Source organism: Triticum aestivum, chromosome 4D (assembly GCF_018294505.1).
Source record: "Triticum aestivum cultivar Chinese Spring chromosome 4D, IWGSC CS RefSeq v2.1, whole genome shotgun sequence".
Taxonomy (NCBI): domain Eukaryota; kingdom Viridiplantae; phylum Streptophyta; class Magnoliopsida; order Poales; family Poaceae; genus Triticum; species Triticum aestivum.
The window spans coordinates 19129496-19145256 of NC_057805.1; the positions used below are offsets into that span (position 1 = coordinate 19129496).

The 15761-nt window shown below is 43.9% G+C and overlaps 1 protein-coding gene and 2 non-coding genes across 3 annotated transcripts; 1 reads left to right on the forward strand and 2 right to left on the reverse strand.

The window, feature by feature from the left end:
- Nucleotides 1-3653: 3653 nt before the first annotated feature.
- Nucleotides 3654-6990, forward strand: LOC123095832 (uncharacterized). The gene is made up of 8 exons (XM_044517402.1): nt 3654-4228; nt 4598-4839; nt 4929-5051; nt 5362-5478; nt 5582-5764; nt 5860-6001; nt 6154-6319; nt 6442-6990. Exons 1-8 carry the CDS (start codon nt 3898-3900, stop codon nt 6458-6460), a joined length of 1323 nt encoding a protein of 440 aa, XP_044373337.1. The 5' UTR covers nt 3654-3897; the 3' UTR covers nt 6461-6990.
- Nucleotides 6991-14011: 7021 nt separating this feature from the next.
- TRNAT-UGU (transfer RNA threonine (anticodon UGU)) lies at nt 14012-14083 on the reverse strand. Its single transcript has one exon. It is a non-coding gene; the product is annotated as a tRNA-Thr (tRNA).
- A 1173-nt stretch (nt 14084-15256) lies between these two features.
- On the reverse strand, nt 15257-15328 carry TRNAT-UGU (transfer RNA threonine (anticodon UGU)). Its single transcript has one exon. It is a non-coding gene; the product is annotated as a tRNA-Thr (tRNA).
- Between the last annotated feature and the right edge of the window lie 433 nt (nt 15329-15761).

Below are 15761 nucleotides of genomic sequence, written 5' to 3' on the forward strand. Positions count from 1 at the left end.
TCTCTATTGAAAATTATGCCCCTGGGTCTACCTTAATCATATTATAAAATTCAAACATACTTTGCTGTAATTTTATTTCCCTTATTTTATGTTGTAATTTATCTATCTACATATGCAAGATTTGATCCTTGCAAATAACGAGTTCAATGAGATTGACAAACCTCTTGCCCGCATTGTGTGCAAGTATTTGCTTTTCCGTGTGCAGGTGTTGTTCATGAGGCTTTGCGTGATTCTCCTATTGGTTCAATAAACATTGATTCTCATTGAGTGAAATACTTATCTGTACTGTACTGCATCTCCTCTACTCTTCGGAGAAAATCTCAATGCAACTCACAAGTAGCACTGCTCCTCAGGGATAGACGTGCAACTAGGCAGGGAGTTTGCAAATCAATATTGAAAGAAACCATTTTCAACTGAAACCTTTATATTTATATACGTACAGGTGAAACAAAAGTAAAAATAAAAATAAACAAAAGATCACCCTCCGCCTTGCTGCCCCTTTGGACTCCCGTGCATAGGGGTGGAAACGGATCGGATAGTTCTCTTACCACTTCTGTTTTCATATTTTCAAAACAAATACAAATGCGGATACGGATGCGGCTCGGATGTTATTCGAATACGAATATGTATCGGATGTTTACTCGATTCGAAACGGATACGAAAAATAGCGACATATTGCTTAAGTGAATTAGTCAATTGCTATGTGACATGAAATAATGAACTTGTGACATACAATAAGTCAATAATAAATAGGTTTATGAATAAATACAATTGTAATGCATAATAACTTCGAAGTTTAGTCATGCAAAGAGTAAAATTTGAGCACTTATTAGGCTTTTATATTGGATAATTGGAATATTGGTGCTAGAAATTTGAAAAATACCCCCCATAGTCTTATTCGGATATGGATACACTTCCATATCCATATTTGTGTCAAAATCCCCTACCATATTTTCTATTTGTTAAATAAATTCGGATACGGATAATTTTGATTTCCATTTTGGTTAGGATGCGGATGTTTCAGATACGAATAGGCATTTTCTCGAATACGGATATAGGATATTTTGGATTATCCACTACCACTTTCCACCCCTACCCGTGAACACCACAGCTTCAAGTGTGTTGTGCCCATTACAGTTGCAGATGGTTTGCGACACATGCAACTAGGGCGTATGTTTGAGAAAAAACATTTTCAATCAGAAAATCACACATTTGTGCATGGGTGAAAAATAAAATAAAAAACAATATATTTTCGAATAATAAGAGGAAAGTATGTTTCTACATCGTTTTGTTGAAAGAAAAATTGAGACAATAATTTCAAAGAATTGGTTACAGTATACGTATATCCAAAGTGGGTCATCTCAAAGGAACTCCAGTCGGGCGATGTTGTGTATCGCTCACTGCGAGCAATACACGGCGTGTTGCCCGCGTGGGATGGGCCTGGCCTTGCAAGAGACTGCGAGTTTTTTTTTCATTTCATTTTTCGGCCACTGCAATTTTAATTTGAAAACAAATCACGAATATAAGACAAAGAGATGAGTTTAAGAAAATGTTCATGAACTTTTAAAAAGCTCATAAATTTGAAAATATTTACAAACTCAGAAAATGTTTATGAATTCAAAATTGGCCATGAATTAAAAAATTGTTCATCAATTCAAAAAATGGTTATGAAAAATTTATAAATGAACTCGATATCACAAAAATGACATGGACACAAAATCATCCCTGAACATTTTTTGAAAATATTATTTTTTAAAAAAATAGGAAAGGTTTTAAAAAAATTACAAAAAATTATTGAAAACTGTCATTTTTTAAATTATGAATATTTTAAGTTTTTATGGAAAGCGTGAACAAATTTTAAAAACCTGGTCAATTTTGAAATTTTCATTTTTTTGAAAAACATGAACTTTTTGAAAAAAGTAGAAAAGAAAAAAAACAAAACAATACAAGAAGAAAAAGGAAAAGGAAAAGAAAAACAAAAAATAAAACCCAAAAAACTAGTAAAGGAAAAAAATGGTTCAGGAACCTTCTAGGAGGTTCCCAAAACCAAACATGTACCTCGGAGGCTTCCTAAAGCCGGTAGTTGTGGGTCGCTTGCTCTTTAAGTTTCGGGTCCTAATGGGCCGGCTCATCGACCTACGTTAGAGGGTGATTGAACCCTTAACGCTCTCAATGAAGGATACATATCAATTATGACTCTTTTGCTATAAAAAATCAACTGTGACTCTAGTATGCTTCCAGCTGAGATTTGTTACAAGTGACTTATGGGCTCATGGACTTGTACTAATGTCCAAGAATACTCCCTCTTGAAAGGGGGTGGTAAGTAAAGACAATTTGGTATATCCAAGAAGAATTCAAAAAAAGAGGTTTCTAGATTTATTAGGTTTAATGCACTTCGTTAATGGAGGGATTGTTGTCTTGATTCATGAGTGTTAGTGGCCTTCGGTGGGCTTCATCTTTCCATGAGCCTCTTTATACGGGGTTGCCATTTGACTTGGCACTCAACTTTTCATTTTACCCCACACAAAAACTTTTCATATTATGCTTCCAATTTTATCTTTTGATATTTTGATTCCTTTAATGCAAAGACATAATAGCCCTTTAGTCGAGAGTCGATTTGCACCTTTACAACATACTCCATCCGTCTCATAATATAAGACCTTATTACATCCAATATGTGAGTATATTAGATGTAATGACATCTTATATTATGGAATGGAAGGAGTATGAGATATAAAACTTAAAAAATTGAATAAAAATATGTGTTCATTAATTGATGATTAATCCAGGAAGGATATACTATTTTTTTGAAGAAACAAAAAAGCAATGCATGCAAGGTGCGCAAATGGCATGGAGCGACATGTATGGAGGTGCCGGTGGCCGGTGATGCCCATGTCCCGAGGTCTCGTAACCATGGACGGTGGGGAGATGGTGGGGTAGGAGTCATAGCAGATCGATGTATATGGTAGGTGTTCTTCATCTCTGCTACGATGATGTCATTGGACCGTGTGAGAACAATTTTTCATGGGAAAGGAATCTTTCGTTGTGAAGAGCGACCATGCCATAAAAGACTACTCAAATCAGACATGGAGTTTCTCCTTCTGAGATCAAATACAACATTGTAAGCAGTAAAATAAAAAAAAATGAACTTTTTTACAACAAACGTTGTTCAATTTTATGCACACCTGCAATTTTTTTTTAAGAAAAGACATTCTTAATCTTCTGGGAAAAATCGATTTTCCCGAAAGACCTCCACAAATTTTGTTAAAGCATTTGGAGAGCTGATTTTGTTATTTTTCCCAGACCTCCACAAATATGATCTCGTCATAAAAATTTGCACGCTAACAGAAAAGTAAGCAATGTTAGTTGAAAGAAATCGATTTTTGAATTTTGGAATTAGTAGGAAACCTTCAGTTCAGATTTCTATTCCTGTTTGACGAGAGCTGCACAGCCGTAAACATCAGACGAGAATCACATGCTCAAATGGGAGACACCTGTCCAAGGTTCCCTGCCCCACGCGAGCGACCTCGCCGGAAACGAGTACACCTTTCACCTCAACTCCTGCCATGTCACCCGCACGACGACGGCGTTTTGCCTGGAAAACACGCCCGGAAACTCGCAAAACACCAGGATTTACCCCCGGCGAGCCGCCACCACCACCCAACCCCGCCGCGCGCGTCCGCTCCACAGAAAATAATGCATCTCCGTCGTTTTTCCGCCCGATTCCCCGCCCCCTCATTGCCACATTCACACCCCCACGAGTTCCACACCCTCCTCACCTCCCCGGCGAAGCAGAGAATCCTCCCTCTCGCCGACTTCCTCGAACACTTACAGACAGTGAAGTAGAACTACTGCCTGCTCGCTTGCAGTAGCTGCAGCTGCAGTGGTGGTCGTGGCATGGCTTCTTCCCTCGCGCCCGCGTCGTGCGCGCTGCCCCTGCATCCGAGGGTGGCCACGGCGGCTGCCGCGGCGGCAGGCCCCTCCTGCCGCGTGCTGCTCGCCTTCACGGCGCCCCGCTCGGCCGCGTCGGTGCGCCGGGCGGGGATCCTCGCGCCGCTCCGGTGCTCGCCGCTCGAGGATCCCGGCGCCACCGGCAGGGAGGAAGGGGGGAAGGAGAAGGGGGGCGTGAGCAAGCGGGTGCACGGGAGGCCCATGTGGAGGCGGATCCTGTTCGCCTCCAAGAAGACCCGCAGCATCATGATTCTCAACGCCCTCACCGTCATCTACGGTAATACCTACCTTCCTTGATCTCTCTGCAGTTCGTAAGATATGCTAAAGGTGTTAAGAAACGGCGGCGTCACGAATTGGCACAAGCAACAATTCTCCATTGTTCAGTAGCGCAACTTCGCTAGGAAAATTCTCTGATCTACTCCCTCCGTTTCTAAATATAAGACCTTTTAGAGATTTCAATAGGGACTACATACGGATGTGTGCAGACGCATTTTAAAGTGTAGATTCACTCATTTTGCTCCGTGTGTAGTTCATATTGAAATCTCTAAAAAGTCTTAGTATTTAGAAACGGAGGGAGTAGAATTCAGTATCAATCATGAAACTCAGTGTTTGACAACTTCCTGTTTTTTGTTCCTGTTTTCTGCAGCAAGTGATATTCCAGTTCTGAAAGAGGTTGAAGCCCTCACAGAACCCGCGGTGTTCAACATGGTGCGCTTCGTAATCGCAGCCATCCCCTTCATACCATTTGTGATACGCGCATTCGGCGATCGCCGTACACGAAATGGGGGATTAGAGCTAGGAGTTTGGGTTAGTCTAGCGTACCTTGCTCAAGCAATTGGGTTGATCACATCTGAAGCTGGGCGAGCATCCTTCATTGCAGCCTTCACAGTACGCCTTCTTGCACAATTTTTATGTTCTGTTGTAATGGTGGAATTGGCAAGTGTTGTGGAGATACCTAAGGAAATCTGTGTGAACAGGTGATAGTTGTGCCTCTGATTGATGGCATTTTTGGCGCCTCGATACCCATGCTGACTTGGTTCGGGGCCATAGTATCAGTTATAGGGGTTGGCCTGCTAGAATGTGGTGGCTCTCCTCCTTGTGTAAGTACTAAGCATTTAGTCGTGTTCCTTGCACAGTAGCTCTTGTTAGCTTATTCCGTTGTCCTCATAATGGAATTCAGAATTTACTAGTACAACACTTCAATGTCCTATTTTGTGTAGCTATCAACAGTGATACTCTGAATAAATATTTTACCAATAGCAATGCCGAACCAATTCAAAGCACTCCATCGTTTTGTTGAAAGAGAATTGAGATCGTCTTTTCAGAGATTTGGTTACAGTATATAATTTTCATGTGTCTTGACAAAGAATATAATTTTGATTTTGCAATCCTCTCTTGTTGTTTCCAAAGGTTGGTGACGTGCTGAATTTCTTGAGTGCGGTATTTTTCGGGATCCATATGCTTAGAACGGAGCAAATATCAAGAAGTACAGACAAGAAGAAGTTCATGGCTCTTCTTAGCTTTGAGGTTCATAACTGAATTGCGTACTTGCAGTCTCCGATATCCACTATGCTGCTCTAATCATCTTGGTCACAAATGGGAACCATCTCACTGACCATCTATCATTCAGGTCCTTGTTGTGGCTTTAACCTCGATAATCTGGTTTTTGCTCAAAGATGCCTTCGTTGAGGTCCACGATTCCAGCTTTGAATCATGGACGTTTGGTACGCTTTGGGATTCGGCGGCTTCTTTTCCTTGGATACCAGCACTGTACACCGGAGTCTTTTCAACGGGGTTATGTATGTGGGCAGAGGTTAGCCTACTTTTGAGAACCTTGTAGTAGTTTTATGAACAGTCTGGAGACTTGTTTAATTTATGAGATCATCTTACATGTGTGTATGTGCGCAGATGGTAGCGATGGCCCATGTTTCAGCAACTGAAACTGCAATCGTTTATGGACTAGAACCGGTATGGGGAGCTACATTCGCTTGGTTCCTCTTAGGTGAAAGATGGGACAATGCTGCATGGATTGGAGCTGCCCTTGTACTATGTAAGTTTGATGCTTCTTTCCGCTTTGTTCTGTGCTTTTGTAGTTCCATTTTCATATTCAGACAGGCAATACCTTGACGTAAGTGCTCGTATTAATCAATCACAACAAAATCTTCAAGCTAACTGAATATATCTTGACATCCTTTTCATCAGGTGGAAGCCTTACTGTACAGCTATTCGGGTCAGCTCCCGAAAAATCCCAGAAAGTTGAATCGCGCAGCGGGAATACATTTGAATCCCCACTGAAACGGCAGGAGCGCTTGTCCCTATCTGCTATCCCCGTCGATTCCAGGAAGAACATAGGGAGCCAATTAGAGAGGTAAATCCTGCCTCTTGGCTGTCAACTGCTTCACCACTTATCCATTTCCTGTGCTCTTTTGTGCTGCCGTTAGCATATTTTACTTTGCTTATTAAGTTTTATCTTTATTTTCTCTAAAACAGGAAGGATAAAACATTGTAGCCCAAGGTCAAGGGAGTAACGCATCCTCCAAAGACAGGGTCAAGAACTCAAGATCGCAACTGTATGTAAACCAAAACAAGCGGCCTTATATCTGACACTTGCTTTGGTTCATTAAGTAGATGCAAGTGCAACCGGCGTTTGCTCTACAGAGAAAGGTTGCTATTCCCATGATCTCGGAGGTTAGTTGCCATTTAGGGTATCGACTGGACTAACTAGTGACTAGAGATAATCTAGTGCCCAGTATATATTAGAAAATGTGGCATTGTCTTTCCCCTTTTTGAAAAAATATATATTAGAAAATGTGGCATTGCTGGCTAGAAACTCTTGTGCATGCTACAGCAGCCGGTGTAAAGTGGCAACTGCAGTTGGGAACATTGTGTGTAGATTCCATGTAAATATATTTAACATACGTAGCAAGGATGATAGTAAATGATAACGCCATTGTTGTCAATATTGTAAGTCTGTTGGTAGGGTTACTAGTTTAAACCATGTAAATAGAATCTTAGACAGTCGATGACGATCTGCTTTTATGTTCCATTTTGTAATTATGTAGTGCTGAAATCATCATACCTTATATGAGTATTTCTTCAGATGCATACATTACATGACTTTGGAATGTATAACACATCAATTTCATGCTTTTTTATGTAACAGAAATCATGATTTACGCATGCATACTTAGCATTGAGCCATTCTATGTCTGCAAAATGCAATTGTTCCAATCTGGTCCAAAATTCAGGGATTCCAACTGTTACATTTAGATATGAGATTTTCTTGATCTTCATTAAGGGCCCTTGCGCGACAGAGGGCTTTTTTTTTGCCTCAAAAAGAGAAGTTTTTTTTTCTTTTTTAGAACATCTTGGATGTTTTTTTTAGATCACATCTTTTTTTAGGCTTTTTAGATCACATCTTTTTTTAGGGTTTTATGGATCACAGCTTGTATTGGGTGGAGGGAGGAATGGTTTAGATTGTGCCGCGCTGTACCGTCCAAGGCTTGGCAAAACACAGCAGTGGAGTCTTTGAGTATGGGCCAGTCTGACCTGGGCCCGAATCCTATAAGGCAGGCTGAATGGGCTGTTTCCTAGCGAGCCTTTATATATTCCCGTCTACAGAAAGGATTTTTTTTACGGATGACTTTTTATGCAGGGCAATTTCATATAACACTTAATAAGCACTTAAGTGGATGCCTCGACTTGGGGTTTGCCTTTTTCCCCCTAGGCTTTGGCGGAGCTAGGGTTCCACACCTTCCTCCGGCGATCTACCGCCGGAGTCCACGTAGAACCTGCTCGATGGCTGGGGTTCCGGCTACGGGGAGTCAACCAATACCGGCTGGATCTAATCCGGCGGAGTGCATGAAGGATTTACCGCAAGATCGGGCGGCGCTCGAGGATGAAAGGAGGATGGCGGGTTTTCGATCTGAGGACCAACCAGGCAACGAGAGATCCGATCTGTCAGGGGCGGAAGAGGATGAGGATGGAGTTCGCGAGGGGGACGAGCAGGACGGGGAGGAAGAAGAAGAGGAGGGGGGTACTATGGACCCGAAGTAGACTTGGACGATCAGTTTGCCGGGATGAATCTGCATGGGGAGGAGATTGAAGACCTTGATTTTTCTGGTGAAGTGGACGAGCTGATCAAAGAGGTGCGTTGGCTAGGGATTTTTAGGGTTCATACAACCCGGCCCTTCGGACACTCGGCGCTTCTGAATCAGATGCGCAATGCTTGGGCTGCTGCGAAGGGGGTCACGTTCAATGTAAAAGGTCCCAATTTGTTCCTTGTTCAATGCCACTGTCTTGGGGATTGGAGGAGAATCATGGACGGGGGGCCTTGGCTGTTCCGCAGGGCGCCTGTAATTATCCAAGAGTATGATGGGTTCTCAGACGTCTCTCAGTACAAACTGAACAAGGTTCCGGTGTGGGCTAGGATCAGAGGTTTGCCGCCAGGGCTAACCGCAAAGAAGGCGCTCGCAGAAAAAGTTGCAGCTAAGGTAGGAGGTCCACCGATCACTGTGATGGTGAATGAGGGGGTGATAAACCCTAATAACACGTTGAGGGCGAGGGTGTTTCTAGACGTCAAGGAGCCTCTTGTCCGTTTTGTGCCAATAACTCTAAAAGAGAGCAAGAGGTACCCAGTGACATACGAAAAACTCCTTGACTTCTGCTATCTTTGCGGTTTGATGGGTCATATAGTTGAGGAGTGTGGGGATGGTGTGCATGATCCAAGAACCTATGAATGGGGCGATTGGCTGCTCTGGGCTCCGGAGCCGAACCCGCAAGCTCAAGCAGATCGGGGTGGAGGAGGAAGAAGTGGCGCTAGAGGAAGAGCAGGGGGAGAGGAGATAGAGGAGGCAGGCAGGGGAGAGGCGACGGGGGAGGAGGGGGAAGAAACAGTAGAGGAAGAGAATTTTCGGGGGAAGAGGAGGTGAATTACCAGTCTGCGCATCAGGGTGGAGGAAAGAAACATTCGCAAGAGGCTGGTCTCTCCTGATGGCACGTTGAATGTTAGAGGGCAGCCTGTTCCTAATCTTGCAGGCAAAGTAGCGGATACTGTCCTTTTGCTGGAGGGAGGCTCAACCTCAACACACAATGAAGGAGGAGAGAATACACCGGGAAAGCTGCCGATAGTTAAGAGAAGGAAGCAGGGGGAGAAAGGAGATGTCCGACAGGATGAATTGATGACGGAGGCGGCCTCCCTCGAGGAGGACCGCCGAGCCCAATGAACGCTTTGTGCTGGAACTGTCGTGGTTTGGGCAACCCCGCGACAGTTCGAGAAGTCCGTGATCTCACGGCTAAATTTGCCCTGGCCGTGCTATGCCTAGTGGAAACTCAATTGTCGAGTGCACTTGTCGAGATTTTAGCACAATCTTTTGGATATGATAGATCCTTTGCTGTTAGTAGTTCGGGGAGGAGTGGAGGTCTTGTAATTTTCTGGAATGAATCAATAAAGTTAGAAGTTACTGGCTACTCGAAATATCATATAGATACACATATATCAGATCTTGGACCTTCGCCCTGGAGGTTAACGTGCGTGTACGGAGAAGCACAGGTGGCGGAACGATACAAAACATGGGACACGCTGCGCTCTATTTCGGCATCTTCAACGCTGCCTTGGGCAGTGCTGGGAGATTTCTACTCCAGACAGAACACGAAGGAGTTAACTTGAGAGGCCAAGGTCAGATGGATGGTTTTAGGGATGTCCTGGATGTTTGTGGCTTGCTGGATTTAGGCCACAAGGGAAGATGGTGGACGTTTGAAAAGAGGGTTGCGGGTGGAACATATACTAGAGTTCGTCTCGATCGAGCAGTCGCAGATGCAGCATGGAGCACTGTTTTTCCGTTCGCGGAAGTGAGCAACGAGACTGCAGCTTGTTCTGGTCATGGGCCTATAGTTCTGAAGCTAACAGATGATGAGGAGGCGAGGAGGAAGCCGAAGAGCTTCAAGTACGAAGTAATGTGGGAGAGACACCCAGAGTTACATTCCTTCATAGAAACAAACTGGAATGGTAAACCGAAAGGGTTGTCGGCAAATGAGGTTAGGGATAAATTGAAAGATCTCAGCGAAAACCTGTACAGCTGGGACAGGCACACTTTTGGCAATGTAAAGAAGGAGATCAAGCAACTCACGAAACAACTTGAGGTTTTGAAAAACGTCCTAGGACGAACAGAACCGAGCCATCTTGAAATCAAAGTGGTTGACAGACTGGTCGAGCTATACCACATGGAAGAGATCCTGAGCAGACAGAGGTCGAGAGTAGACTAGCTTACTTATGGGGACAGCAATACAAAATATTTCCAGCAAAGAGCATCAATGAGGAGGAGGAAAAACAGGATCAAAGCCCTAGCTAGGCCGGATGGGCAATTAATCGAGGATGTGGAAGAACTAGAGGGCATGGCAACTGAGTTTTTTTTATAAAGGGCTCTACACATCAGAAGGCTGCAACAACATGCAAGAGGTTCTGGAATCGGTTCCGGTAAAGGTGACGAATGAAATGCGAGCACAACTGGACGCGGTGTATACATAAAAGGAGGTCAAAACAGCACTTTACCAGATGTTTCCTATGAAGGCGTCGGGGTCTGACGGATTCCCGGCTCATTTCTTCCAGAAGCATTGGGGGGCCTGTGGAGAAGAAGTGACTAAGGCAGTACCGGCGATCGTCGAGGGGAATGAGAGTGCGGAAGGCATCAACCAGACATACTTGGTGCTAATACCGAAGGTAAAAAACCCATCTCACTTATCACAGTTCCGACCGATCAACTTATGCAACGTGCTTTATAAGATAGCTTCTAAAGTTATTGCCAACCGCCTGAAGAGTGTGCTCCCTGAGATCATTTCAGCAGAACAATCGGCCTTTGTCCCCGATCGTTTAATCACAGATAATATCATCGTAGCTTATGAATGCTTGCATTTCATGAAACACAACAAAGCTATCAAACACCGACATTGTGCTCTTAAATTGGATATGATGAAGGCATATGATAGGTTGGAATGGGATTACTTAAGAGCTATTATGTTGAGACTTGGTTTTTCTCAGAGATGGGTTGATATTGTTATGAACTTGGTCACATCAGTCTCATATTCTGTTTTGTTTAATGGAAAGAAGTTGGAGGAATTCAGACCTAGCAGAGGAATTCGTCAGGGAGATCCTATCTCCCCTTACCTGTTCTTATTGGCAGCGGAGGGCCTTTCAGGCCTATTGAAAAATTTAAGTCAGTCATCTCAACTGGGTGAGATACAAGTGGCGCCTCAAGCTCCACCTGTTAACCACTTGTTATTCGCAGATGATAGCCTGCTGTTCTTTAAAGCAACTGGGGGAGGGGCGACTGAGGTGTCAAACCTGTTGGAGAACTATTGCCAGGCTTCAGGTCAGAGAATTAACACAGCTAAATCTTCAATCTTTTTTAGCAAGGGTTGCCCAGCTAATATAAAAGATGAGATTAAAGTGATACTAAATGTTCCCAATGAATCCCTCAATGAGAAGTATCTAGGATTGCCCTCTGATGTGGGCAATTCTAAAAACGGGGCATTTAAGTACTTGAAGGACAGATTATGGAGTAAGGTGAAGGGGTGGATGGAAAAATGCTTGTCTTCACAAGGAAAGGAAGTCTTGGTGAAATCAGTGGCACAAGCGGTCCCAGTTTCTTCAATGTCATGCTTCAAGTTACCTAGGGGTCTTTGTGAGCACCTAAGGCAATTTTGGTGGGGAAGCAGGGAAGGTAAACGAAAGCCAGCTTGGGTTTCTTGGAAGTCCATGACTCAGCCCAAATTTATGGGTGGGCTAGGATTCCGCGATTTTGAGCTCTTCAATCTAGCTCTATTGGCAAGACAGTCCTGGAAACTTTTACAACAGCCGGATTCTTTGTGTGCAAGAATTTTGAAGGCTGTCTACTACCCCCAAAGCACAATTTTGGAAGCTGAACTTGGGAATCGGCCATCACAGGTATGGCGGGCCATAGTGGAAGGAGGAAGAGATGTCCTCAAGCAAGGGATTATTCGGAGAATTGGAGATGGAGCAAGAACGAGAATATGGGCGGATAATTGGATACCTAGGAACGCTATCATGCAACCGCTAGCGTGTCTCTCGGCCAACCCCCCATCATTAGTGAATGAGCTGATTGATGTACACAATGCGGCATGGAATAGAGAAGCACTTGATGCTAATTTTATTGCATCAGATACTATGGCCATCTTGGCAATTCCGATCTGCACTAGACAAATGGATGATCACTGGGCGTGGAACTTTGAGAAGAATGGAGTTTTCTCGATAAGATCTGCTTATCGAATGTTGGCTGACACAAAGCGTAGAAGAGAGGAATGGTTAGAAGGAAGATCAGGATCCTCGGATTTTGAAGCGGAAGCCAAATCATGGGAGACGTTATGGTCTATCCAAGTTCCGGGAAAAATACGTCATTTCATGTGGAGACTGTCTAAGCTTTCGATCCCAACAGAGGATGTAAGACATGCAAGGAAAATGACGGACGGTGATAAATGCCAACTCTGTGGAATGGCAGACTCATGGCGACACTCACTTTTTGAATGTTCTATTGCCAGGTGTGTGTGGGCACTTGTTGATGAAAACATACTTGATTTTATTCAAGCGACGCCGGAGCAGAATGCTAAGGTCTGGTTATTTTCAGCTATAGATCATCTTCCTCGGGACAGTATGTTAACAATGGCCGTGACTATGTGGGCGATATGGTGGGCTCGTCGCAAGGCCATTCATGAGGGAGACCCGCAGAGCCCACACGCGACTCATTCATTTGTGAAGAATTTTATTGCTGAACTTGCAACTATTCAAACCGGGACAGGAGCAAAGCACGACTCACACGCAGCAGCGAGACCTATTGCCAGGCAAAGGTGGATAGCGCCCGAACTTGGAATTGTCAAAATCCAGGTCGACGGGGGAGTTGACAGAAACGGGAGAAGAGGGGCTGCTGCTACAATAGGCAGGAACCACGATGGCCTGTTCCTAGGCTCCTCGGCAATGGTTTTTTATGGGATAAACGATCCACCGATGCTGGAAGCGTTGGCTTGCCGCGAGGCTCTAGCCCTAGCTCAGGATCTAAATTTAGATCAGATTGTTGTTGCTTGTGATTGCAAAACCGTTGTGGAGGAAATTAAGAGTGGGACGGAAGGGAGATATAGCATTGTTATCAAGGAGATCCAGGCCCAGGCAAGACAATTTTCTCGGTGTGATTTCATCTTCAAAGGTCGGCAAGGGAATGTTGATGCTCATAATTTAGTCAAATTTTGTACTTCTCTAGAACAAGGGCGCCACATGTGGCTGGGAGTACCCCATAACTCTTTTGTTATCCCTCTAAACCGAAACACTAATCAATAAAGTTTGGTTTACCGCTAAAAAAACCTTAATAAGCACTTAAATGTCTCAAAAAAAACTTAATAAACATTTAAAAATAAAATTGGGGAGTGTATCTAAATAAAATCATCAATGGAGAAGGGGCACTTCTCTCTTTCGTGGTTCTCTTTCTGAAAAGAAAAAAAAAGGTATGCCTCCATGCAGGATCGATCTACAGACCTTCAGTTTACAAGACTGACGATCCACCGATGCTGGAAGCGTTGGCTTGCCGCGAGGCTCTAGCCCTAGCTCAGGATCTAAATTTAGATCAGATTGTTGTTGCTTGTGATTGCAAAACCGTTGTGGAGGAAATTAAGAGTGGGACGGAAGGGAGATATAGCATTGTTATCAAGGAGATCCAGGCCCAGGCAAGACAATTTTCTCGGTGTGATTTCATCTTCGAAGGTCGGCAAGGGAATGTTGATGCTCATAATTTAGTCAAATTTTGTACTTCTCTAGAACAAGGGCGCCACATGTGGCTGGGAGTACCCCATAACTCTTTTGTTATCCCTGTAAACCGAAACACTAATCAATAAAGTTTGGTTTACCGCTAAAAAACCTTAATAAGCACTTAAATGTCTCAAAAAAAACTTAATAAACATTTAAAAATAAAATTGGGGAGTGTATCTAAATAAAATCATCAATGGAGAAGGGGCACTTCTCTCTTTCGTGGTTCTCTTTCTGAAAAGAAAAAAAAAGGTATGCCTCCATGCAGGATCGATCTACAGACCTTCAGTTTACAAGACTGACGCTCTACCACTGAGCTATGGAGGCGAATGTTATCTTATTACCTAATCAGCTAACTTAATTATGTGCTTCATTTCTATAGGTCGGCAGCTTGAGAGCGGCATGTTGTTTTCTCTATCTCTATATACCTACTACTTAAAAAAAAAGTAGTACTGTTTCTTTTTCTGCCAGGTAGAACTCTTCATCAACTGGTTTCCTCCCTTTCACCATGTCCCTCCATCGATTTTTTCTCTTCATCTACCGGTTTTTTCCCATCACATCATATTTGACCGCACCTTCACAGTACATCGCTTAATCACATTAATTTACTTACATTTTGCAGCACTACATCAACTCCGCCTTAATAAATAACTAACTCTTGCAATAACATGAAATCATGCCGCTCAATTGCACGCCATATTTGACCGCACCTTACTGTCTGTATGCCGCTCAAGTCCATGACATATTTGACCTCACCTTCCTATCTGTACGCCACTCAATTATATTAATTTACTTACCATGCAATGCATGAGCCAGGTTACCAAATGCCAAAATCAAAATTCCAATTCTTGGTTCTTCCCACCTACCCATGCCATACAAAGTGGAATTATGTCTCCTAGTTTTGGCTCCCGTCGCAATGCATGGTACATACCTAGAGTAAACAAAATCACAGCGCATATGAAAAAACATCAGTACAGTTAAATGATTTTGAGGTGTTAGTAGGTTTTAGTCCCGTAGTAGATGTCTCATTTAGCGAGCATGTGAAAAAAATGCAGAGAAGGGGGAAACGGCAAAATCACAGCGCATATGAAAAAAACATCAGTACAATTAAATGATTTGAGGTGTTAGTACGTTTTAGTCCCGTAGTAGATGTCTCGTTTAGCGAGCATCAACAGCGGGTTCCCTGCTAATGCTCCAACTCGCTCCCTGCCCCCTCCCGTCCCCTTCTAGTCGGTCAGTGTTCTTTTGGGTGTTGTGTACTGAATATTTCCGTTCAGAAATTAATGAAAAGGGGTGTGAGCCCGGTTGAAAAAAGAAGTCCTTACGTATGGCTCGATCTGATCTGACCTGGACCCGAATCCTACAAGGCAGGCCGAATGGGCTGCTTCCTAGCGGGCCTGTATAATCCCTTGTCTGCAGAGAAGTGGGAGTCACTCAAAAAAAAATGCAAAGAAGGGGGAAACGGCAATAATACTCGGATTGTTAAAAAGAGTGGTGGAATGCCCCCATGCAGGATCGAACTACAGACCTTCAGTTTACAAGACTAACGCTCTACCACTGAGCTATAGGGGCCATTTTGCCATATTTTCCGTGGCTAGCAAAATCGATTTCACCCTTTGCATTTCCACACACAGGTCGGCATCTGGAGACAGGCCATACTGCCCAACCTAATCCAATCGTTGGACTAACTACTAGGGGACGTTGTTCTGTCCACAAAATCACAGCGCATTTGAAACGGAAAACCACCAGCAGCACAGTGCGGTAGTACGTCACGGTGGTCCTGCATCTGCATGCCGTCCCTGATCTCTCGGAAGGGCGCGGTCGCCCTGGAGCAGCTTGTCGTTTGGAGAGGCCAGAGCTCCATGCATGCACGCATATGTGTATCCTGCATGTGACTGACAGGCAGCCTCCCCTCTCATCCCGTGCCATGATTAACAAACACGGTGGGGCTCCTCCGCTCTGTGCCGCTGCGGCGCAGCGCGGCTCGGTCGGTCGACGACTCCCC